The following is a 26200-nucleotide window of genomic DNA, read 5'->3' as shown; positions in this document are numbered from 1 at the left end:
CAGACCTAACACTCTAACCACTAGGCTTCATAGATATTTAAGTTTATTAGCAACAAGTAAAATAAAATAAAAAAAATTTAAAAATACCCACTTCACTCATAACATTTACTTTCATCAATATTGCCTTGAATCTGTACAGGTTATCAATGTGATCTATAATCACAGCTAACATCGCAAGGGAGTTCAAACATGTATATGGCACAAAGACCGTTCTCTAGGCATTATCACATCCTATTCCAGAAGACGTCTGATGATGGAATCGTTTGGAACTTGATTGACTCCAGAGCTCCCAAAGTATGTTCTCCTCGTCCCAGATCTCCGTGGTCATTGTTCTGCATGACGATTCCATAAGGAGTTGAGACAAGAGAGCACAAACAGCCTGGCACCCAGGCTAGAAGGCACATTACATTACGAGCCAATATAACATCACCCACCCCCCTCTCTCCCCTTATAAAACTGTACTGACCAGCGTACACATCCTTCATGTTTAACATCACTACCACCTCCAAATGCATCATGGGACTATTGCTAAGCAATTAGTTGATCAGTCTTTGATTGGATTGGTCTAGTCTGTCTGTCACGGATCACTCTGCTCGGTCATTGACTGCTCTGGTCTGCCATCTCGGTGTCTGAGCTCAGACTCAGCTCTGCGATGTGGTACAGGGCGAAGTCTGGGGAGAGGCGGGACGACAGCGGTGATTGGCTGACCTGGGCGTCCCTGTCTCGTGATTGGACCATGGCCTGGCGCAGGCAGGAGATCCACTGCTGCTTGTTGAATGAGTCGTTGGCCTGGAGACTGTGAGACTGGGCCTTGGAGCGCCCCCTACTGGACACCCTGAGACAGTTACGTACTGACAGACAGAGAGAGAATGAGGATCAGTAACAGAGTGACACTCAGTGACACTCAGTAACACCCAGTAACAGTCTGTAACACTCTGTAACAGTCAGTAACAGTCAGTAATAGTCTAACAGTCTGTAACACTCGGCAACACTCGGCAACACTCGGCAACACTCGGCAACACTCGGCAACACTCGGCAACACTCGGCAACACTCGGCAACACTCGGCAACACTCGGCAACACTCGGCAACACTCAGCAACACTCAGCAACGGCAACACTCAGCAACGGCAACACTCAGCAACGGCAACACTCAGCAACGGCAACACTCAGCAACGGCAACACTCAGCAACGGCAACACTCAGCAACGGCAACACTCAGCAACGGCAACACTCAGCAACGGCAACACTCAGCAACGGCAACACTCAGCAACGGCAACACTCAGCAACGGCAACACTCAGCAACGGCAACACTCAGCAACGGCAACACTCAGCAACGGCAACACTCAGCAACGGCAACACTCAGCAACGGCAACACTCAGCAACGGCAACACTCAGCAACGGCAACACTCAGCAACGGCAACACTCAGCAACGGCAACACTCAGCAACAGCAACACTCAGCAACAGCAACACTCAGCAACAGCAACACTCAGCAACAGCAACACTCAGCAACAGCAACACTCAGCAACAGCAACACTCAGCAACAGCAACACTCAGCAACAGCAACACTCAGCAACAGCAACACTCAGCAACAGCAACACTCAGCAACAGCAACACTCAGCAACAGCAACACTCAGCAACAGCAACACTCAGCAACAGCAACACTCAGCAACAGCAACACTCAGCAACAGCAACACTCAGCAACAGTAACACTCAGCAACAGTAACACTCAGCAACAGTAACACTCAGCAACAGTAACACTCAGCAACAGTAACACTCAGCAACAGTAACACTCAGCAACAGTAACACTCAGCAACAGTAACACTCAGCAACAGTAACACTCAGCAACAGTAACACTCAGCAACAGTAACACTCAGCAACAGTAACCCTCAGCAACAGTAACACTCAGCAACAGTAACACTCAGCAACAGTAACACTCAGCAACAGTAACACTCAGTAACACTACGTAAAACACAGCAAGTCTGTAAGACTCAGTAAGTCAGTAACAGTAAGTAACAGTCTGCAACAGTCTGCAACAGTCTGCAACAGTCTGCAACAGTCTGCAACAGTCTGCAACAGTCTGCAACAGTCTGCAACAGTCTGCAACAGTCTGCAACAGTCTGCAACACTAGGTAAAACACAGCAACAGTCTGTAAGACTCAGTAAGTCAGTAACAGTAAGCAACAGTCTGCAACAGTCTGCAACAGTCTGCAACAGTCTGCAACAGTCTGCAACAGTCAGTAACACTAGGTAAAACACAGCAACAGTCTGTAAGACTCAGTAAGTCAGTAACAGTCTGCAACAGTCTGCAACAGTCTGCAACAGTCTGCAACAGTCTGCAACAGTCTGCAACAGTCTGCAACAGTCTGCAACAGTCTGCAACAGTCTGCAACACTCAGCAACACTCAGCAACACTCAGCAACACTCAGCAACACTCAGCAACACTCAGCAACACTCAGCAACACTCAGCAACAGTCTGTAATACTCAGTAACAGCCAGTAACTGTTTGTAACACTCGGTAACACTCGGTAACACTCGGTAACACTCGGTAACACTCGGTAACACTAGGTAAAACACAGTAACACTCAGTAACACTAGGTAAAACACAGTAACACTCTGCAACACTAGGTAAAACACAGTAACACTCTGCAACACTCGGTAAAACACAGTAACACTCTGCAACACTCGGTAAAACACAGTAACACTCTGTAACACTCTGTAACACTCTGTAACACTCTGTAACAGTCTGTAACACTCAGTAACAGTCTGTAACACTCAGTAACAGTCTGTAACACTCAGTAACAGTCTGTAGCACTCAGTAACACTCAGTAACACTCAGTAACACTAGGTAAAACAGAGCAACAGTCTAAGACTCAGCAACACTCAGCAACAGTAACACTCAGCAACAGTAACACTCAGCAACAGTAACACTCAGCAACAGTAACACTCAGCAACAGTAACTCAGCAACAGTCCGTAACAGTCCGTAACAGTCCGTAACAGTCCGTAACAGTCCGTAACAGTCTGTAACAGTCTGTAACAGTCTGTAACACTCAGTAACACTCAGTAACACTTAGTAACAGTCAGTAACAGTCTAACAGTCTGTAACAGTCTAACAGTCTGTAACAATCTGTAACAATCTGTAACAATCTGTAACAATCTGTAACAGTCTGTAGCACCCAGTAACAGTCAGTAACAGCCAGTAACAGTCAGTAACCGTCAGTAACCGTCAGTAACACCCAGTAACACCCAGTAACACCCAGTAACACACAGTAACAATAACAGTTAGTAACAATCAGTAACACTCAGTAACAGTCAGCAACACTCAGCAACACTCAGCAACACTCAGCAACACTCAGCAACACTCAGCAACACTCAGCAACACTCAGCAACACTCAGCATCACTCAGCATCACTCAGCATCACTCAGCAACACTCAGCAACACTCAGCATCACTCAGCAACACTCAGCAACACTCAGCAACAGTCAGTAACAGTCAGTAACAGTCAGTAACAGTCAGTAACAGGCTGTAATAGTCAGTAAGACTCAGTAACAGTAACACTCAGTAACACTCAGTAACACTCAGTAACACTCAGTAACACTCAGTAACACTTAGTAACACTTAGTAATAGTCAGTAACACTCAGTAACAGTCTGTAACACTCAGTAACACTCAGTAACACTTAGTAACACTTAGTAATAGTCAGTAACACTCAGTAACACTCAGTAACCGTCAGTAACCGTCAGTAACCGTCAGTAACCGTCAGTAACAGTCAGTAACACTCAGTAACACTCAGTAACACTCAGTAACACTCAGTAACACTCAGTAACACTCAGTAACAGTCAGTAACAGTCAGTAACTGTCAGTAACACTCAGTAACACTCAGTAACAGTCAGTAAGTCAGTAACAGTCAGTAACAGTCAGTAACACTCCATACCTTTGTCGTTGCCGCTGGTGAAGGCCCCCCTGAAGGCCCCTCCACCGCCGCCCTCCCCATCAGGTAGGTCTTCTAGGTGGAGTGTGGCGGTGGGGAGGGGCTGGCGGTACACCTGAAAGACCACACCCCCTTCTTTGTCCTCCACCGAGCGGGTCAGAACCAGACACAGCTCAAACAGGAACACATGGAGCTTCTACAGGAGGACGGAAATACAATGCGTTCAGAAAGTATTCAGACCCCTTGACTTTTTACACAATTTGTTACATTACAGCCTTATTCTAAAATTGATGAAATTGTTTTTTTCCCTCCCCATCAATCTACACACAATAACCCATAATGACAAAGCAAAAACTGGTATATAGAAATTGTAGTTTTCACTTTGTCATTATGGGGTATTGTGATGTCATTATGGGGTATTGTGATGTCATTATGGGGTATTGTGATGTCATTATGGGGTATTGTGATGTCCTTATGGGATATTGTGTGTAGATTGCTGAGGAAAACAATTAATTGAATCAAATTTAAATTAAGACTAATGTAACAATGTGGAAAAAGTCAAGGGGTCAGAATACTTTCTGAACGCACTGTGTATAATAGTAACCTCAGAAACAATTGGGGCGGCAGGTAGCCTAGTGGTTAGAGGCAGGTAGCCTAGTGGTTAGAGGAGGCAGGTAGCCTAGTGGTTAGAGGAGGCAGGTAGCCTAGTGGTTAGAGGAGGCAGGTAGCCTAGTGGTTAGAGGCAGGTAGCCTAGTGGTTAGAGGCAGGTAGCCTAGTGGTTAGAGGAGGCAGGTAGTCTAGTGGTTAGAGGAGGCAGGTAGTCTAGTGGTTAGAGGAGGCAGGTAGCCTAGTGGTTAGAGGAGGCAGGTAGCCTAGTGGTTAGAGGAGGCAGGTAGTCTGGTGGTTAGAGGGAGGTAGCCTAGTGGTTAGAGGAGGCAGGTAGTCTAGTGGTTAGAGGAGGCAGGTAGCCTAGTGGTTAGAGGAGGCAGGTAGCCTAGTGGTTAGAGGAGGCAGGTAGCCTAGTGGTTAGAGGAGGCAGGTAGCCTAGTGGTTAGAGGAGGCAGGTAGCCTAGTGGTTAGAGGAGGCAGGTAGTCTGGTGGTTAGAGGGAGGTAGCCTAGTGGTTAGAGGAGGCAGGTAGTCTAGTGGTTAGAGGAGGCAGGTAGCCTAGTGGTTAGAGGAGGCAGGTAGCCTAGTGGTTAGAGGAGGCAGGTAGCCTAGTGGTTAGAGGAGGCAGGTAGCCTAGTGGTTAGAGGAGGCAGGTAGCCTAGTGGTTAGAGCGTTGGGCCAGTAACCTAAAGGTTTCTACATGGAATCCCCCGAGTTGACAACGTAAAAATCTGTCGTTCTGCCCCTGAACAAGGCAGTTTATCCACTGTTCCTAGGTCGCCATTGAAATTAAGAATTTGTTCTTAACTGACTTGCCTGGTTAAATAAAGGTTAAATAAAACAACATTGGCTCCAACCCACCTAACATTTGATTTATTTTCGTAACTGAATTGTTTTAATCAGGGGAACCCGTTGAGACCAGGGTCGTTAATCAGGGGAACCCGTTGAGACCAGGGTCGTTAATCAGGGGAACCCGTTGAGACCAGGGTCGTTAATCAGGGGATCCCGTTGAGACCAGGGTCATTAATCAGGGGATCCCGTTGAGACCAGGGTCGTTGATCAGGGGAACCCGTTGAGACCAGGGTTGTTAATCTGGGGAACCCGTTGAGACCAGGGTCGTTAATCAGGGGAACCCGTTGAGACCAGGGTCGTTAATCTGGGGAACCCGTTGAGACCGGGGTCGTTAATCAGGGGAACCCGTTGAGACCGGGGTCGTTAATCAGGGGATCCCGTTGAGACCAGGGTCATTAATCAGGGGAACCCGTTGAGACCAGGGTCAATAATCTGGGGAACCCGTTGAGGCCAGGGTCGTTGATCAGGGGAACCCGTTGAGACCAGGGACGTTAATCAGGGGAACCCGTTGAGACCAGGGTCGTTAATCAGGGGAACCCGTTGAGACCAGGGTCGTTAATCAGGGGATCCCGTTGAGACCAGGGTCATTAATCAGGGGAACCCGTTGAGACCAGGGTCGTTGATCAGGGGAACCCGTTGAGACCAGGGTCGTTAATCGGGGGAACCCGTTGAGACCAGGGTCGTTGATCAGGGGAACCCGTTGAGACCAGGTCGTTAATCGGGGGAACCCGTTGAGACCAGGGTCGTTGATCAGGGGAACCCGTTGAGACCAGGTCGTTAATCGGGGGAACCCTGATCAGGGGAACCCTGATTAAATACATTTAACATTAGACTCCTTTATTTCCCTTGCAGCTCCAGGGATTCAAGACGCAGAGTTATTTTTATATTAATATACACACAGTCGGAAGTTTACGTACAGTGCCTTGCGAAAGTATTCGGCCCCCTTGAACTTTGCGACCTTTTGCCACATTTCAGGCTTCAAACATAAAGATATAAAACTGTATTTTTTTGTGAAGAATCAACAACAAGTGGGACACAATCATGAAGTGGAACGACATTTATTGGATATTTCAAACTTTTTTAACAAATCAAAAACTGAAAAATTGGGCGTGCAAAATTATTCAGCCCCCTTAAGTTAATACTTTGTAGCGCCACCTTTTGCTGCGATTACAGCTGTAAGTCGCTTGGGGTATGTCTCTATCAGTTTTGCACATCGAGAGACTGACATTTTTTCCCATTCCTCCTTGCAAAACAGCTCGAGCTCAGTGAGGTTGAATGGAGAGCATTTGTGAACAGCAGTTTTCAGTTCTTTCCACAGATTCTCGATTGGATTCAGGTCTGGACTTTGACTTGGCCATTCTAACACCTGGATATGTTTATTTTTGAACCATTCCATTGTAGATTTTGCTTTATGTTTTGGATCAGTGTCTTGTTGGAAGACAAATCTCCGTCCCAGTCTCAGGTCTTTTGCAGACTCCATCAGGTTTTCTTCCAGAATGGTCCTGTATTTTGCTCCATCCATCTTCCCATCAATTTTAACCATCTTCCCTGTCCCTGCTGAAGAAAAGCAGGCCCAAACCATGATGCTGCCACCACCATGTTTGACAGTGGGGATGGTGTGTTCAGAGTGATGAGCTGTGTTGCTTTTACGCCAAACATAACGTTTTGCATTGTTGCCAAAAAGTTCAATTTTGGTTTCATCTGACCAGAGCACCTTCTTCCACATGTTTGGTGTGTCTCCCAGGTGGCTTGTGGCAAACTTTAAACAACACTTTTTATGGATATCTTTAAGAAATGGCTTTCTTCTTGCCACTCTTCCATAAAGGCCAGATTTGTGCACTACACGACTGATTGTTGTCCTATGGACAGAGTCTCCCACCTCAGCTGTAGATCTCTGCAGTTCATCCAGAGTGATCATGGGCCTCTTGGCTGCATCTCTGATCAGTCTTCTCCTTGTATGAGCGGAAAGTTTAGAGGGACGGCCAGGTCTTGGTAGATTTGCAGTGGTCTGATACTCCTTCCATTTCAATATTATCGCTTGCACAGTGCTCCTTGGGATGTTTAAAGCTTGGGAAATCTTTTTGTATCCAAATCCGGCTTTAAACTTCTTCACAACAGTATCTCGGACCTGCCTGGTGTGTTCCTTGTTCTTCATGATGCTCTCTGCGCTTTTAACGGACCTCTGAGACTATCACAGTGCAGGTGCATTTATACGGAGACTTGATTACACACAGGTGGATTGTATTTATCATCATTAGTCATTTAGGTCAACATTGGATCATTCAGAGATCCTCACTGAACTTCTGGAGAGAGTTTGCTGCACTGAAAGTAAAGGGGCTGAATAATTTTGCACGCCCAGTTTTTCAGTTTTTGATTTATTAAAAAAGTTTGAAATATCCAATAAATGTCATTCCACTTCATGATTGTGTCCCACTTGTTGTTGATTCTTCACAAAAAAATACATCTTTATGTTTGAAGCCTGAAATGTGGCAAAAGGTCGCAAAGTTCAAGGGGGCCGAATACTTTTGCAAGGCACTGTACACTTAGGTTGGAGTCATTAAAACCCGTTTTTCAACCACTCCACAAACTCAAACTCAAAGAAATAAAAGCTGAACAAAATCATTCTCTCTACTATTATTCTGACATTTCACATTCTTAAAATAAAGTGGTGATCCTAACTGGCCTAAGACAGGGAATTTTTACTGGGATTGGATTCTAGGAATTGTGAAAACTGAGTTGAAATGTATTTCGCTAAGGTGTATGTAAACTTCCGGCTTCAACTGTGTGTGTATATATATATATATATATATATATATATATATATATATATATATATATATATATATATATATATATATATATATATATATATATATATATATATATATATTTTTTTTTTTTACCCCGTTTCCTCCCCAATTGGTAGTTACAGTCTTGTCTCATCGCTGCAACTTCCGTACGGACTCGGGAGAGGCGAAGGTTGAGAGCCGTGCGTCCTCTGAAACACGACCCAACCAAGCCTCTCTGCTTCTTGACACAATGCCTGCTTAACCCGGAAGCCAGCCACACCAATGTGTCGGAGGAAACACTGTACACCTGGCGACCGTGTCAGCGTGGACTACGCCCGGCCCGCCACAGGAGTAGCTAGTGAGTGATGGGACAAGGACATCCCTGCGGTCCAAACCCTCCCCCTAAGCCGGACGATGACGCCCCATTGGTCTCCCGGTCGCGGCCGGCTGCGACAGAGCCTGGACTCGAACCCAGAATCCCTAGTGGCAGTGTCTTAGACCCCTGCGCCACTCGGGAGGCCCCGGCCACAGGGAGTTCTGCAGGTTATTCCAGAAATGGGGGACATTAAAACTGAAGGCGGATTTACCTAATTCGGTGGAGACCCGAGGAAAGATAGACAGTACCTGTCCCTTGTTGTTCTTCAGCTCTCCGTGGCAGTAGAGGAATCGTGACAGCTGGATCTCAGGGAGCCTTTGGCCCTCCTCCAGGTAAGCCAAGCCCCTCCTATAGAACTGACACTCCGCCTCCCCGGTCTTTCTGTCCACCTCTGATACGATGGACTGGACCAACTCCAACTGGGGGGGGACATTTAAAAATATATATATTTAACATTTATTTAACTAGGAAAGTCAGTTAAGAACAAATTCTTAATTACAATGACGGCCATATCTGATACGATGGACTGGACAAACTGGGGGGGAGTATCAACTAATCAATCAGGCGACCCATCAATCAGCCAATAAATAAATGAATGAAACAACCAGTCAATGTGTGTGTATCCTCACAGCGTCAGGCAGTGTGTCTTCATCGGGGTGATCTGGTGGCGTGCTCTTCAGAATCTCCCGTAGCAACAGCGGGTATTTGACCAATCGGCTGCGAGGGAGGTCCAAGAAGTTCCAGAGGTCCAACTTCCTGCTAAAAGACGACTCCTGGCACAGACGAAGGAATTGCTCCACTCGTTTCTGCTGCTTCTTCATGTCCAACAGGGCCTTAATCAATACAATCAATAAACCTTCAATCAGTGCATCAATTAACCAATCCACCAACTGATTAAGCAAAATAGAATAATACCTAATATGATGACAGTGACAGGTAAAAACTGGCTAGAAACAAACCTTGACAGGAAACACTCACCTTAGCCTCCACCTGGTTACAACAATATGTCACATACGCCTCTAGACAGGGGAACTATAAAAGAGAGAGAGAGAGAGAGAGAGGGAGATTGGGAGAAAGAGAGGGAGGGACAAAGAGAGAGAGGGAGAGATTGGGAGAGAGAAATAGAGCGAGAGAGAGGAGAAATAGAGGCGGAGAGAAATAGGGAGAGAGAAAGAGGGAGAGAGACAGAAGGAGAGAGACAGAGTGGAGAGATAGGGAGAGAGACAGAGGGGACAGTGAAATAAGGAGAAGGGAGAAATAGAGGTAGGGAGAGATACAGAGGGAGGGAGAGATAGGGAGAGAGACATAGGGAGGGAGAGATAGGGAGAGAGACAGAGGGGAGAGGGAAATAAGGAGAAGGGAGAAATAGAGGGAGGGAGAGATGGAGAGGGGAGAAATAGAGGGGGGAGAGACAGAGGGAGAGAGGGATGGAGAGAGAAATAAGGAGAAGGGAGAAATAGAGGGGGGGAGAGACAGAGGGAGGGAGGGAGGGAGGGAGAGAGGGAGGGAGGGAGGGATGAAGACATGGTTCACAAAGTGCATTCCCTTCTCCCTCTTCTCTTTCAGTCCTCAGTTTCCATGGTGACGGTTTCTCACCCAATTGAAGAGTGTTACTCCAACTGCCCCAACAGTCTTTTCTGATCCTCTCAGGCGTTCCAGCCGAGCCAAGAGATCTACAACAAGACCAGAGCAAACAAACACAGAACCATCCAGATAAATACACCTTCAATCTGAATACAGACAGGAAATGAGACCTTAAAGAGGAGGATTGTGGGTTACCTTCGTGGAGAGGTATGAGAGAGTCCAGAGTACCAAAGATCTGCCCTAGTTCACTTTCGGTCATGATGTCCAACTTCAGCATGGGCTCATAGTACACCTGGAACACCACAGAGTTAGTTCCTAGAATACCTGGAACAACACAGAGTTGGTTCCTAGAACACCTGGAACACCACAGAGTTAGTTCCTAGAACACCTGGAACACCACAGAGTTAGTTCCTAGAACACCACAGAGTTAGTTCCTAGAACACCACAGAGTTAGTTCCTGGAACACCACAGAGTTAGTTCCTAGAACACCACAGAGTTAGTTCCTAGAACACATGGAACACCACATAGTTAGTTCCTAGAACACATGGAACATCACAGAGTTAGTTCCTAGTACACCTGGAACACCACAGAGTTAGTTCCTAGAACACCTGGAACACCACAGAGTTGACAGGTACCTTTTTAACCAGACTGAGGTCTTCGATCAGCTGTCTCTCTCCCTCCGTCAACTCATAGATCACCTAGTAGAGGGGAGACACCGAGAGAGAGAGAGAGAGAGAGAGAGAGAGAGCGAGAAAGAGAGAAAGAGAGAGAGAGAGAGAGAGAGAGAGAGCGAGAGAGACACAGAGAGAGAGAGAGAGAGAGAGAGAGAGAGCGAGAGAGACACAGAGAGAGAGACAGAGAGAGAGAGCGAGAGAGACATAGAGTTTATTTATTGAGCACTGACTTCTACATGAGAGGGGACACCAGCCTCGTGGGTTACTAGACTGTAGATTCTGTTTAAGCCTCATGGGTTACTAGACTGTAGATTCTGTTTAAGCCTCATGGGTTACTAGACTGTAGATTCTGTTTAAGCCTCATGGGTTACTAGACTGTAGATTCTGTTTAAGCCTCATGGGTTACTAGACTGTAGATTCTGTTTAAGCCTACACAACCATCGTTCACTGAAAACCAAAACACCTCATCACAAAAAAAATGCAAAAACACACACACTTCCACAGAAACAGGCACACAGAGGTACCACAGTTGATCAGTTAGAATTTCTGAAACAGGAAGTTCTACCAGCTCACTTCCTCATTCATCTCACCCGGCAGAGGCCTTTAACAGGAAATGAAACCGCAACTGATGCCCCACCCAGACAGGACACTGTACAGTCTCTACTACCCTGTACCACACCACAGCCCCAGGCCTGGGTTAGATTACTCAGACGTGTTTGTTAGTGTTGTGCTGGAACAAAACATGCACACACTGGCCTGTAGCTCTCCACAACTACCATATGAGACCACTTGACCTGATGCAACGTCATAAACAAGTCTACAACCACATCCCAAGCTCCTAACTGCCTCCCCGAGTGCATCCCAACATTATCTCCCTTCTCCCAAAGTGTTCACTACTTCCTACAAACCTAATAGTGTTCACTACTTCCTACAAACCTAAAGGCATTGGATTGGTGTAGACACGGACTAGTGGATTGGTGTAGACACGGACTAGTGGATTGGTGTAGACACGGACTAGTGGATTGGTGTAGACACGGACTAGTGGATTGGTGTAGACACGGACTAGTGGATTGGTGTAGACACGGACTAGTGGATTGGTGTAGACACGGACTAGTGGATTGGTGTAGACACGGACTAGTGGATTGGTGTAGACACGGACTAGTGGATTGGTGTAGACACGGACTAGTGGATTGGTGTAGACACGGACTAGTGGATTGGTGTAGACACGGACTAGTGGATTGGTGTAGACACGGACTAGTGGATTGGTGTAGACACAGACTAGTGGAATTCTCACCACCTTGTTTCTTAAAGCAGTTTACTTTTGTTTCCTTTCAAAACAGTGAAGGGAAGATAACGAGTGCACACTTTGGGAGGAAGGAGAAATAATTGGAACCCCTGACCTCCAACCCCTGACCCCCAACCCCTGTAAGACTAACCCCTGTAAGACTAACCCCTGACCTCCAACCCCTGACCTCCAACCCCTGACCTCCAACCCCTGACCTCCAACCCCTGACCTCCAACCCCTGACCTCCAACCCCTGTAAGACTAAACCCCTGTAAGACTAAACCCCTGTAAGACTAAACCCCTGTAAGACTAAACCCCTGACCTCTTGTCGTTTGATCTCCTTGGCCGTGAGGTCGTGACTGTCCACTGTGTCACTCCAGCATTGGCTACTGCGTCGCCGCGGGAACGACGAGGCCTTCTGCCGCGAGCGAATAGGAGCAGGGGGCAAAGGTCGTGCCTCTGTCCGGAAACTGATGGACCTCTGAGGGGAGAGAGACACACACACACTAAGAGATGAGACATTCATATTACACATATTTGAATTTAGACATTTAGAATTTAGTTTCCTCAATCTCTGGTGTACCAGAGCAGACTTCCCCAATGCTAGTCTGGAAGGTTGCGCGTGTGTATACTTATGTGTAAGAGAGTGTGTGTGTTTTTTGTTTTTTTTATTTAACCAGGTAGGCTAGTTGAGAACAAGTTCTCATTTACAACTGCGACCTGGCCAAGATAAAGCAAAGCAGTTTGACACATACAACGACACAGAGTTACACATGGAATAAACAAACATACAGTCAATAACACAATAGAAAAAGTCTATATACAGTGAGTGCAAATGTAGTAAAATTAGGGAATAAATAGGCCATAGAGGCGAAATAATTACAAAATGGCATTAACACTGGAGTGATAGATGTGCAGAATATGAATGTACAAGTAGAGATACTGGGGTGCAAAGGAGCACAATAAATAAAATAAATAACAGTATGGGGATGAGGTAGTTGGAGGGGCTATTTACAGATGGGCTGTGTACAGGTACAGTGATTGGTAAGATGCTCTGGCAGCTGATGCTTAAAGTTAGTGAGGGAGATATAAGTCTCCAGCTTCAGTGATTTTTACAATTTGTTCCAGTCATTTGGCAGCAGAGAACTGGAAGGAAAGGCGGCCAAAGGGGGTGTTGGCTTTGGGGATGACCAGTGAGATATACCTGCTGGAGCGCGTGCTACGGGTGGGTGCTGCTATGGTGACCAGTGAGCTGAGATAAGGTGGGGCTTTACCTAGCAAAGACTTAAAGATGACCTGGAGCCAGTGGGTTTGGCGAAGAATATGAAGCGAGGGCCAGCCAATGAGAGCATACAGGCCGCAGTGGTGGGTAGTATATGGGGCTTTGGTGACAAAACGGATGGCACTGTGATAGACTGCATCCAATTTTTTGAGCAGCGTGTTGGAGGCTATTTTGTAAATGACATCGCCAAAGTCAAGGATCGGTAGGATAGTCAGTTTTACAAGGATATGTTTGGCAGCATGAGTGAAGGATGCTTTGTTGCGAAATAGGAAGCCAATTCTAGATTTAATTTTGGATTGGAGATGTTTATTGTGAGTCTGGAAGGAGAGTTTACAGTCTAACCAGACACCTAGGTATTTGTAGTTGTCCACATATTCTAAGTCAGAACCGTCCAGAGTAGTGATGCTAGTCGGGCGGGAGGGTGTGGGCAGCGATCGATTGAAGAGCAAACTAAATGTTTTACTTGCATTTAAGAGCAGTTGGAGGCCACGGAAGGAGAGTGGCATTGAAGCTCGTCTGGAGGTTAGTTAACACAGTGTCCAAAGAAGGGCCAGAAGTATACAGAACAGTGTCGTCTGCGTAGAGGTGGATCAGAGAATCACCAGCAGCAAGAGCGACATCATTGATGTATACAGAGAAAAGAGTCGGCCTGAGAATTGAACCCTGTGTTACCCCCAAAGAGACTGACAGATGTCCGGACAACAGGCCCTCCGATTTGACACACTGAACTCTATCTGAGAAGTAGTTGGTGAACCAGCCCAGGCAGTCATTTGAGAAACCAAGGCTGTTGAGTCTGTTGATAAGAATGTGGAGATTGACAGAGTCGAAAGCCTTGGCCAGGTCGATGAATACAGCTGCACAGTATTGTCTCTTATCGATGATATTGTTTAGGACCTTGAGCGTGGCTGAGGTGCACCCATGACCAGCTTTGAAACCAGATTGCATAGCGGAGAAGGTACGGTGAGATTCGAAATGGTCGGTGATTGGTTTGTTAACTTGGCTTTTGAAGACCTTAGAAAGGCAGGGTATGATAGATATAGGTCTGTAGCAGTTTGGATCTAGAGTGTCTCCCCCTTTGAAGAGGGGGATGACCGTGACAGCTTTCTAATCTTTAGGGATCTCAGACGATACAAAAGAGAGGTTGAACATGCTAGTAATAGGGGTTGCAACAATTTCGGCTGATCATTTTAGAAAGAGAGGGTCCAGATTGTCTAGCCCAGCTGATTTGTAGGGGTCCAGATTTTGCAGCTCTTTCAGAATATCAGCTATCTGGATTTGGGTGAAGGAGAAATGGGGGAGGCTTAGGCAAGTTGCTGTGGGGGGTACAGGGCTGTTGACCGGGGTAGGGGTAGCCAGGTGGAAAGCATGGCCAGCCGTAGAAAAATGCTTATTGAAATTCTCAATTATCGCGGATTTATCGGTGGTGACAGTGTTTCCTAGCTTCAGTGCAGTGGGCAGCTGCAAAGTCCATGGACTTTACTTTAATTTGTGCTACAGGACGCAAATTTCTGTTTCAAAAAGCTAGCCTTTGCTTCCCTAACTGCCTGTGTATATTGGTTCCTAACTTTCCTGAAAAGTTGCATATCACGGGGGCTATTTGATGCTAATGCAGAACGCCACAGGATGTTTTTGTGCTGGTCAAGGGCAGTCAGGTCCGGAGTGAACCAAGGGCTGTATCTGTTCCTGGTTCTACATTTCTGAATGGAGCATGCTTATTTAAGATGGTGAGGAAAGCACTTTTAAAGAATAACCAGGCATCCTCTACTTACGGAATGAGGTCAATATCCTTCCAGGATACCCGGGCCAGGTCGATTAGAAAGGCCTGCTCGCTGATGTGTTTTAGGGAGCGTTTGACAGTGATGAGGGGTGGTCGTTTGACCGCAGACCCATTATGGATGCAGGAAATGAGGCAATGATCGCTGAGATCCTGGTTGAAGACAGCAGAGGTATATTTGGAGGGCAGGTTGGTCAGGACGATATCTATGAGGGTGGCCATGTTTACAGATTTGGGGTTGTACCTGGTAGGTTCATTGATCATTTGTGTGTGATTGAGGGCATCAAGCTTAGATTGTAGGATGGCCGGGATGTGACGCATGTCCCAGTTTAGGTCGCCTAACAGCACGAGCTCTGAAGATAGATGGGGGGCAATCAATTCACATATGGTGTCCGTGGCACAGCTGGGGGCAGAAGGTGGTTTATAGCAAGCGGAAACGTTGAGAGACTTGTTTCTAGAAAGGTGGATTTTAAAAGTAGAAGATCAAATTGTTTGAGCACAGACCTGGAGAGTAAGACAGCCTGCAGAGTTCTATCTCTGCAGTAGATTGCAACTCCGCCCCCTTTGGCAGTTCTATCTTGTCGGAAAATGTTATAGTTAGGGATGGAAATTTTTGTTGGTCTTCCTAAGCCAGGATTCAGACACGGCTAGGACATCCGGATTGGCAGAATGTGCTAAAGCAGAATAAAACAAACTTAGGGAGGAGGCTTCTAATGTTAACATGCAGGAAACCAAGGCTATTACGGTTACAGAAGTCATCAAAAGATAGCGCCTGGGGAATGGGAGTGGAACTAGGAACTGCAGGGCCTGTATTAACCTCTACATCACCAGAGGAACAGAGGAGGAGTAGGATAAGGGTACGGTTAAAGGCTTTAAGAACTGGTCATCTAGTGCGTTTGGAACAGAGAGTAAAAGGAGGTTTCACAGTAGAATAGATTTGAGGCATAATGTACAGACAAAGGTAAGGTAGGATGTGAATACAGTGGAGGTAAACCTAGGCATTGAGTGATGATGAGAGAGATATTGTCTCTAGAAACATCATTGAAACCAGGCGTTGTCATCGCATGTGTGGGTGGTGGAACTAATAGGTTGGATAAGGTATAATGAGCAGAGCTAGAGGCTCTACAGTGAAATAAGCCAATAAACACTAACCAGAACAGCAATGGACAAGGCATATTGACATGAGGGAGAGGCATGCGTAGCCAAGTGATCATAGGGTCCAATGAGTCGCTGGACGGGCTGGAGACACGGCGATTCAGACAGCTAGCGGGCCGGGGATATCAGGCTAGCAGATAGGCCTTAGAAGGACGTCGCGACTGAAGAAGTCTGTTGTAGCCCCCTCATGCGGTTACGTCGGCAGACCAGTCGTCATGGATCAGCAGGGCTCTGTGTAGTAAAAGGGTCCAGGCCAATTGGTAAAACAGGTATAGTGGCCAAAGACTTTGTCTGATGGGCCTCTTCAGCTAACAGTTTGATATGCTCTAGAAAGCTAGTGGGCCGCGGCTAGCAGGCTAGCAGATGGACATTCAGGGGATGTCGCGACGGAGGAGCCAGCTGAAAACCCCCCCCGGGCGATTTACGTCGGTAGTCCAGTCGGCGGGGCTCCATGTCGACAGTACATGGGGTCCAGGAAAATTGGCAAAATAGGTATTGTAGCCCAAGGAGTGGTTGATGGACCTCTTTCGCTAGCCGGGAGATGGGCCAAGCAAAGGCTAGCTCCAGGCTAATTGGTTCTTGCTTCAGGACAGAGACGTTAGCCAGGAGAGGCCACTCTAATAGCAGCTTGCTAGCTGCGTAGATCCAGGTGATAAGGTTCAGAGCCTGCCGTAGGAATCCGGAGATATGGAGAAAAAAAAAATACGTCTGATTTGCTCTGGTTTGAATCGCACTGTGCAGACTGGCAAGAGTTGTCCGGGCTAAAGGTTAGCTGATGACCACTAGCAGTAGCTAGTTAGCTGGCTAGCTTCTGTTGAGGGTTCCGGTTCTGAGGTAAAGAAAATAGCAGATCCATACCACATTGGGTGAGGCGGATTGCAGGAGAGTATGTTGAATTTGAGGTTAAGAAAAATATTTTAAAAGGTATGTGAAGAAAAAAAGATATAAACATGGGACACGACAAGACGAAGACAAAAGACGTCTGACTGCTACGCCATCTTGGATTCAGCCATTGTATTCATGTGCTCTCTGTGCGTTTGTGTTCTCTCTGTGTGTGTGTGTATTCGCGTGTGTGTTCTCTCTGTGTGTGTGCGTGTGTGTTCTCTGTGTGTGTGCATGTGTTCTCTGTGTGTGTGTGTGTGTGTGTGCGTTCTCTCTCTGTGTGAGTGTGTGCGTGCGTGTTCTCTCTGTCTGTGTGTGTGTGTGTGTGTGTGTGTGTGTGTGTGCGCGTGCGTGTTCTCTCTGTGCGTGCGTGTTCTCTCTGTGCGTGCGTGTTCTCTCTGTGCGTGCGTGTTCTCTCTGTGCGTGCGTGTTCTCTCTGTGCGTGCGTGTTCTCTCTGTGCGTGCGTGTGTTCTCTCTGTGCGTGCGTGTGTTCTCTCTGTGCGTGCGTGTGTTCTCTCTGTGCGTGCGTGTGTTCTCTCTGTGCGTGCGTGTGTTCTCTCTGTGCGTGCGTGTGTTCTCTCTGTGCGTGCGTGTGTTCTCTCTGTGCGTGCGTGTGTGTTCTCTCTGTGCGTGCGTGTGTGTTCTCTCTGTGCGTGCGTGTGTGTTCTCTCTGTGCGTGCGTGTGTGTTCTCTCTGTGCGTGCGTGTGTGTTCTCTCTGTGCGTGTGTGTTCTCTCTGTGCGTGTGTGTTCTCTCTGTGCGTGTGTGTTCTCTCTGTGCGTGTGTGTTCTCTCTGTGCGTGTGTGTTCTCTCTGTGCGTGTGTGTTCTCTCTGTGCGTGTGTGTTCTCTCTGTGCGTGTGTGTTCTCTCTGTGCGTGTGTGTTCTCTCTGTGCGTGTGTGTTCTCTCTGTGTGTGTGTGTGTTACCGTTATGCTCTTTCCCAGGCGTTTCAGGGCAGGTGTTTTGACTGGGGTGATGATGCCTGTGACTCCTCCCCCTTTACCCACCGGCTTAACCCTTTTATTACTGGGCTCCTGCAGATACACGGAACATACAGTACCTCAGAGACATGGAACATACAGTACCTCAGAGACGTGGAACATACAGTACCTCAGAGACACGGAACATACAGTACCTCAGAGACACGGAACATACAGTACCTCAGAGACACGGAACATACAGTACCTCAGAGACACGGAACATACAGTACCTCAGAGACACGGAACATACAGTACCTCAGAGACACGGAACATACAGTACCTCAGAGACACGGAACATACAGTACCTCAGAGACACGGAACATACAGTACCTCAGAGACGTGGAACATACAGTACCTCAGAGACGTGGAACATACAGTACCTCAGAGACACGGAACATACAGTACCTCAGAGACACGGAACATACAGTACCTCAGAGACACGGAACATACAGTACCTCAGAGACACGGAACATACAGTACCTCAGAGACACGGAACATACAGTACCTCAGAGACACGGAACATACAGTACCTCAGAGACACGGAACATACAGTACTTCAGAGACATGGAACATACAGTACCTCAGAGACATGGAACATACAGTACCTCAGAGACATGGAACATACAGTACCTCAGAGACATGGAACATACAGTACCTCAGAGACACGGAACATACAGTACTTCAGAGACATGGAACATACAGTACCTCAGAGACACGGAACATACAGTACTTCAGAGACACGGAACATACAGTACCTCAGAGACATGGAACATACAGTACCTCAGAGACACGGAACATACAGTACCTCAGAGACGTGGAACATACAGTACTTCAGAGACGTTGAACATACAGTACCTCAGAGACATGGAACATCCCCTTAGTCGTTAGACTACACCTCCCCATGGTTGACGTCATCCCCCTAGCCGTTAGACTACACCTCCCCATGGTTGACGTCATCCCCCTAGCCGTTAGACTACACCTCCCCATGGTTGACATCATCCCCTTAGCCGCTAGACTACACCTCCCCATGGTTGACATCATCCCCTTAGCCGTTAGACTACACCTCCCCATGGTTGACATCATCCCCCTTAGCCATTAGACTACACCTCCCCATGGTTGACATCATCCCCCTTAGCCATTAGACTACACCTCCCCATGGTTGACATCATCCCCCTTAGCCATTAGACTACACCTCCCCATGGTTGACATCATCCCCTTAGCCGTTAGACTACACCTACACCTCCCCATGGTTGACGTCATCCCCATTAGACTACACCTCCCCATGGTTGACGTCATCCCCCTAGCCGTTAGACTACACCTCCACATGGTTGACATCATCCCCTTAGCCGTTAGACTACACCTCCCCATGGTTGACGTCATCCCCCTTAGCCATTAGACTACACCTCCCCATGGTTGACATCATCCCCTTAGCCGTTAGACTACACCTACACCTCCCCATGGTTGACGTCATCCCCATTAGACTACACCTCCCCATGGTTGACGTCATCCCCCTAGCCCTTGGACTACACCTCCACATGGTTGACATCATCCCCTTAGCCGTTAGACTACACCTCCCCATGGTTGACGTCATCCCCCTTAGCCATTAGACTACACCTCCCCACGGTTGACATCATCCCCTTAGCCGTTAGACTACACCTCCCCATGGTTGACGTCATCCCCCTTAGCCATTAGACTACACCTCCCCATGGTTGACATCATCCCCTTAGCCGTTAGACTACACCTCCCCATGGTTGACGTCATCCCCCTTAGCCATTAGACTACACCTCCCTATGGTTGACATCATCCCCCCTTAGTCGTTAGACTACACCTCCCCACGGTTGACGTCATCCCCCTTAGCCGTTAGACTACACCTACACCTCCCCATGGTTGACGTCATCCCCCCTTAGTCGTTAGACTACACCTCCCCATGGTTGACGTCATCCCCCCTTAGTCGTTAGACTACACCTCCCCACGGTTGACGTCATCCCCCTTAGTCGTTAGACTACACCTCCCCACGGTTGACGTCATCCCGTTAGACTACACCTCCCCATGGTTGACGTCATCCCGTTAGACTACACCTCCCCATGGTTGACGTCATCCCGTTAGACTACACCTCCCCACGGTTGACGTCATCCCCCCTTAGCAGTTAGACTACACCTACACATGGTTGACGTCATCCCCCTAGCCGTTAGACTACACCTCCCCATGGTTGACGTCATACCCCTAGCCATTAGACTACACCTCCCCATGGTTGACATCATCCCCCTTAGTCGTTAGACTACACCTCCCCATGGTTGACGTCATCCCCTAGCCGTTAGACTACACCTCCCTATGGTTGACACGTCATACAGCACACACACCTCAGAGTCCTTCATCAGGTCTGACGTCATATCGTCATCATCCTCATCATCCTCGTCATCCTGCCAGAAATAACCAATCACAGAAGAGAATGAAGTCAGTCAAAATCAAAGTTTACTGGTCACGTACACATGCAGCAAGATGGTTAAACCAGAAAATAGATATAAATAAATTAAGAAATATCAGAACGAGCAAAGTCAGATACCAGAATATAATTATATACATATATATAATATCAATCAATCAATGAGATAGAGGGAGATAGAGACAGAAAGAGGAGAGATGGCGAGAGAGAGATGGCCTAGGGACAGAGACAGAAGATATTGTTGCAGGCTCAGTTCCTGTTTCCTGTGCGAGTCTCTAGAAGAGGAAGAGGAGTCGAGTCAAATCTGAAATGGCTGCCGGTAACACTTAGTTACCACGTCTACTACAGCTGCTAGTGACTGAAACACAATCTATTTAATATTAGTGACTGGACTATTCACATATTTTACTATTAAAAGTTATTTTAAAATTTTTAAAAATGCAACACTAGTGTGTCTAGACTGAGAAATGTGGTGTGTGTGTGTGTGTGTGTGTGTGTGTGTGTGTGTGTGTGTGTGTGTGTGTGTGTGTGTGAGCACCATAATGAAAACATAATCCTGTCCGTTCAGCTATCGGCGATGAGGAGAGGAAAACACATTTCAGTAGAGACAGAGATGAACAGAGTGTTCAGTGTTTCTGTCTCAACAGCCTGTTCTGCTGAGGTTTCTGTCTCTGTTCGAGTCTGTGGCTGCCGAGGCGACGCTCAGTTTCCGCTACAACAGACAGAGAGCGAGAAAGAGATTGATGAAGAGAAGGAGAGAGAGAAACAGCGAGAGGAAAAGAGAGAGCCGGGAAGTGTATAACAGAGATAGAGAGCAAGATGTAGATAGGTTTCTGAGGCGGCATATCACTCACTCTGTCCTCTGTGATTCTGACGATGGTCTCAGAACCTGGATCCTGTGTGTGTGTGTGTGTGTGTGTGTGTGTGTGTGTGTGTGTGTGTGTGTGTGTGTGTGTGTGTGTGTGTGTGTGTGTGTGTGTCATATCACTCACTCTGTCCTCTGTGATTCTGACGATGGTCTCAGAACCTGGATCCTGCTTCCTCTTTTTCTACACAGACACAAACTAACTTAGTGATAGACAGAGACCAATCAGGGGTTCTCAGTGGTTAGTATATCAATATCAAATCATTTCTGATAACTATGAAGTACCTGACTGTGATAACTATGAAGTACCTGACTGTGATAAATAACAATGAAGTACCTGACTGTGATAACTATGAAGTAACTGACTGTGATAACTATGAAGTACCTGACTGTGATAACTATGAAGTACCTGACTGATAACTATGAAGTACCTGACTGAGATAACTATGAAGTAACTGACTGTGATAAATAACTATGAAGTACCTGACTGTGATAAATAACTATGAAGTACCTGACTGTGATAAATAACTATGAAGTACCTGACTGTGATAGATAACTATGAAGTACCTGACTGTGATAAATAACTATGAAGTACCTGACTGTGATAACTATGAAGTACCTGACTGTGATAACTATGAAGTACCTGACTGTGATAACTATGAAGTACCTGACTGTGATAACTATGAAGTACCTGACTGTGATAAATAACTATGAAGTAACTGACTGTGATAAATAACTATGAAGTACCTGACTGTGATAAATAACTATGAAGTACCTGACTGTGATAACTATGAAGTACCTGACTGTGATAAATAACTATGAAGTACCTGACTGTGATAAATAACTATGAAGTACCTGACTGTGATAAATAACTATGAAGTACCTGACTGTGATAAATAACTATGAAGTACCTGACTGTGATAAATAACTATGAAGTACCTGACTGTGATAAATAACTATGAAGTACCTGACTGTGATAAATAACTATGAAGTACCTGACTGTGATAAATAACTATGAAGTACCTGACTGTGATAAATAACTATGAAGTACCTGACTGTGATAAATAACTATGAAGTACCTGACTGTGATAAATAACTATGAAGTACCTGACTGTGATAAATAACTATGAAGTACCTGACTGTGATAAATAACTATGAAGTACCTGACTGTGATAAATAACTATGAAGTACCTGACTGTGATAAATAACTATGAAGTACCTGACTGTGATAAATAACTATGAAGTACCTGACTGTGATAAATAACTATGAAGTACCTGACTGTGATAAATAACTATGAAGTACCTGACTGTGATAAATAACTATGAAGTACCTGACTGTGATAAATAACTATGAAGTACCTGACTGTGATAACTATGAAGTACCTGACTGTGATAACTATGAAGTACCTGACTGTGATAACTAACTATGAAGTACCTGACTGTGATAAATAACTATGAAGTACCTGACTGTGATAACTATGAAGCAACTGACTGTGATAAATAACTATGAAGTACCTGACTGTGATAAATAACTATGAAGTACCTGACTGTGATAACTATGAAGTACCTGACTGTGATAACTATGAAGTACCTGACTGTGATAACTATGAAGTACCTGACTGTGATAACTATGAAGTACCTGACTGTGATAACTATGAAGTACCTGACTGTGATAACTATGAAGTACCTGACTGTGATAAATAACTATGAAGTACCTGACTGTGATAACTATGAAGTACCTGACTGTGATTGTTTTCAATTAAAATGGTAAAAAATAAACCAAAAATAGCATCATAGCACAAATGACCACTGGAATGAATATTACTAACAGCAGATGAAAGAACTTTTGGCCAAGGGATCCGTGGAATAAGATTAAAGTGTATAATACAATATAATTAACCTGCTATTTCTGTTCTTACCCCTGGGCAACATGGGTATGGGAGCCTCACAGGGATAGTGGTATCCACAGTACTTTTTTTAATAACGTAAATGTACTGTTCTTTAAGCTTTAAAACTGCACAGTTCTCTCTGCCGCGTGGCAAAAGGTGTAGAAATGGCAGGATATTTAGCTTCAAAAGCTGCAACAACAAATCTCTCTCTGCCCCATGACAAAAAAAATTGTGTGGATTTAGCAGGAAATGAGTTTGAAAAGCGCTAAATGTTCTCTCCGATGCCAAGAGGAAAGCCTTGTAGACTATTTATTACTATACTTGGTTCTGATTATGATAGGGGGGGGGTCCCCCTGATGAATGTCCTGCTCACATTAGAGGTAAGCAACAACGATAAACTTACTCCTGCATGGTCTGGTGGGCTGGTGGAGTGGGTAACCCTTTGTACATCAGACCTACAACAGACACAGAAAGACAAGAGGCAGAATGATGTTAAACGTGTACGTCATTGTTAATATGGTCATTAGAGCAGAAGACAGAAAGCGCAGTGAGAAGCAAAACCAGGAAACTACCTACACCTTTAGACGAACCCCAGGCCTCGTCCCAATACTAATAACATGCAGCCCTCCTCCAGGGCCTCGTCCCAATACTACTAACATGCAGCCCTCCTCCAGGGCCCCGTCCCAATACTAATAACATGCAGCCCTCCTCCAGGGCCTCGTCCCAATACTACTAACATGCAGCCCTCCTCCAGGGCCCCGTCCCAATACTACTAACATGCAGCACTCCTCCAGGGCCCCGTCCCAATACTAATAACATGCAGCCCTCCTCCAGGGCCTCGTCCCAATACTACTAACATGCAGCCCTCCTCCAGGGCCTCGTCCCAACACTAATAACATGCAGCCCTCCTCCAGGGCCCCGTCCCAATACTAATAACATGCAGCCCTCCTCCAGGGCCCCATCCCAATAATACTAACATGCAGCCCTCCTCCAGGGCCTCGTCCCAATACTACTAACATGCAGCCCTCCTCCAGGGCCTCGTCCCAATACTACTAACATGCAGCCCTCCTCCATGGCCTCGTCCTAACACTAATAACATGCAGCCCTCCTCCAGGGCCTCGTCCCAATACTACTAACATGCAGCCCTCCTCTCACTTCTTCCTTGTTGTATCTCTAATAGGCTCTGACATGAAAAAGTAAATGTGTCTGGTCCATCTTCAATAGTCAGTAAGACCAAGGAAGTAGGATAGGCATTTGAGATATTGGAACAAGGTCCATTTTAATAACCCCAGCAGGCAAAACCTCGTAACAATGCTATGTATGACATTGAGTAGGGTGAGAGAGGAAAGAGAGAGCTCAGTGAGGGGAAACAAGAGAACATACCAGGAAGTCCGAGTGTAGCCTTCAGTCTCATCTCTCTCCATCATCCCTCGCTTTCTCTCTCATCAAAGCATTGTCTCCAACACACAGACCATCCTCCCAAGACACTCTAAAACACAAGTTAAAACAACAACTGGATCCTAACCTCAGTCCTCTCCTGCTTCCAATACGCTCACCTGTCGCTCATCTATTCTGGTTCTTCCCAGAGACGGCGAGAGAGAGAGAGAGAGAGAGAACAGACTCCTCCCTTCCTCCCCCTCTCTTCCCCTTGCTCTCTCGTACCAAAACCACATCCTCTGACAGAACATCTTCATGTATCCGCTATGTTCGGTTTCCAACACGAGGCTCAGACAACTGAACCCTGTTAACGCTACTGACTCACACTGTACAGATGACTGGTCAATGAAATGCATCAGAAATACCGATCCTAGAAGCAATGACAGTGTTGTCAGATACAGGAAGTGAGCCAGTTGGCCTAGTTCACGACCTGATAAAGGCTTTGACAACATGAACAAAGCAGCATCATATTGGTTCCCCTAGCCTGGTTAGAGGTCAGTATGTGCCAAACAGAAGGGGAGGGACCTAGCTAAATACGGCCAACAATAAACGCTCGTTACTACAGTATGCACTTATGATTACAACCCTGCTGCTCTAAAGCAGAGAGTGATGAGCAGGTACAATCCTGCTGCTCTTAACCAGAGTGTTGAGCAGGTACAATCCTGCTGCTCTTAACCAGAGTGTTGAGCAGGTACAATCCTGCTGCTCTAAACCAGAGTGTTGAGCAGGTACAATCCTGCTGCTCTTAACCAGAGTGTTGAGCAGGTAAAATCCTGCTACTCTAAACCAGAGTGTTGAGCAGGTACAATCCTGCTGCTCTAAACCACAGAGTGTTGAGCAGGTACAATCCTGCTGCTCTAAACCACAGAGTGTTGAGCAGGTACAATCCTGCTGCTCTAAACCAGAGTGTTGAGCAGGTACAAAACTGGAACAGATTTGAAACGTTGAGATACATATGCTGAGTTGACACAGGCAGCCCCATTCTGATCTTTTATCCACTATCTGACAGATCAGATTAGCTTTTTTTTGTTGCAAAAGATCAGAATTGAGCTGCCTGTGTAAACGCAGCCAAAGTAGACACGTTACTAATAAAGTTGACCATTTGCTCCTCTGTCATAATACATTTCACAAGGACTTGGCCAAAGCAGAAACAAACCCAAAAGAAACCAGGTTATGGTTCCCTCTCTGTAAATAGCATAATGACAATCAAAATGACTTTGGGTTTTCTAAAAAAGCTGCACTGTACAACTACCCCTGGGTGACTTGTCACATTACACTCCCACCCGATGGGTGACTTATCATCACATTACACCACCACCCCCATGAGTGACTCGTCACATTACATAACTAGCCCTGGGTGAACCATTAAAACCCTACATCACTAGCCCTGGGTGAAC

At 46.3% G+C, this 26200-nt stretch overlaps 1 protein-coding gene across 3 annotated transcripts; it reads right to left on the bottom strand.

Annotated features, from left to right (window-relative positions):
• Positions 1-76: 76 nt before the first annotated feature.
• On the bottom strand, positions 77-25189 carry arhgef3l (Rho guanine nucleotide exchange factor (GEF) 3, like). Of its 3 annotated transcripts, XM_036973632.1 has the most exons (14): positions 24750-25185; positions 23770-23821; positions 21605-21661; positions 20530-20589; positions 18116-18223; positions 12419-12577; positions 10774-10836; positions 10334-10430; positions 10151-10227; positions 9533-9586; positions 9184-9387; positions 8803-8973; positions 3932-4124; positions 77-851 (listed from the first exon to the last, which is right to left on the bottom strand). In XM_036973632.1, the coding sequence occupies exons 1-14, from the start codon at positions 24791-24793 to the stop codon at positions 598-600; spliced, it is 1593 nt and encodes a 530-aa protein (XP_036829527.1). In that variant the 5' UTR covers positions 24794-25185; the 3' UTR covers positions 77-597. The 3 variants fall into 3 exon arrangements, with proteins under 3 accessions (XP_036829527.1, XP_036829528.1, XP_036829529.1); XM_036973633.1 differs by lacking the exon at positions 21605-21661 and having other exon boundaries at positions 24750-25189; XM_036973634.1 differs by lacking the exons at positions 21605-21661; positions 23770-23821; positions 24750-25185 and adding an exon at positions 21467-21576.
• Between the last annotated feature and the right edge of the window lie 1011 nt (positions 25190-26200).

Source organism: Oncorhynchus mykiss, unplaced genomic scaffold (assembly GCF_013265735.2).
Source record: "Oncorhynchus mykiss isolate Arlee unplaced genomic scaffold, USDA_OmykA_1.1 un_scaffold_279, whole genome shotgun sequence".
Classification (NCBI taxonomy): Eukaryota; Metazoa; Chordata; class Actinopteri; order Salmoniformes; family Salmonidae; genus Oncorhynchus; species Oncorhynchus mykiss.
This window is presented reverse-complemented; position numbering and strand designations above follow the sequence as displayed.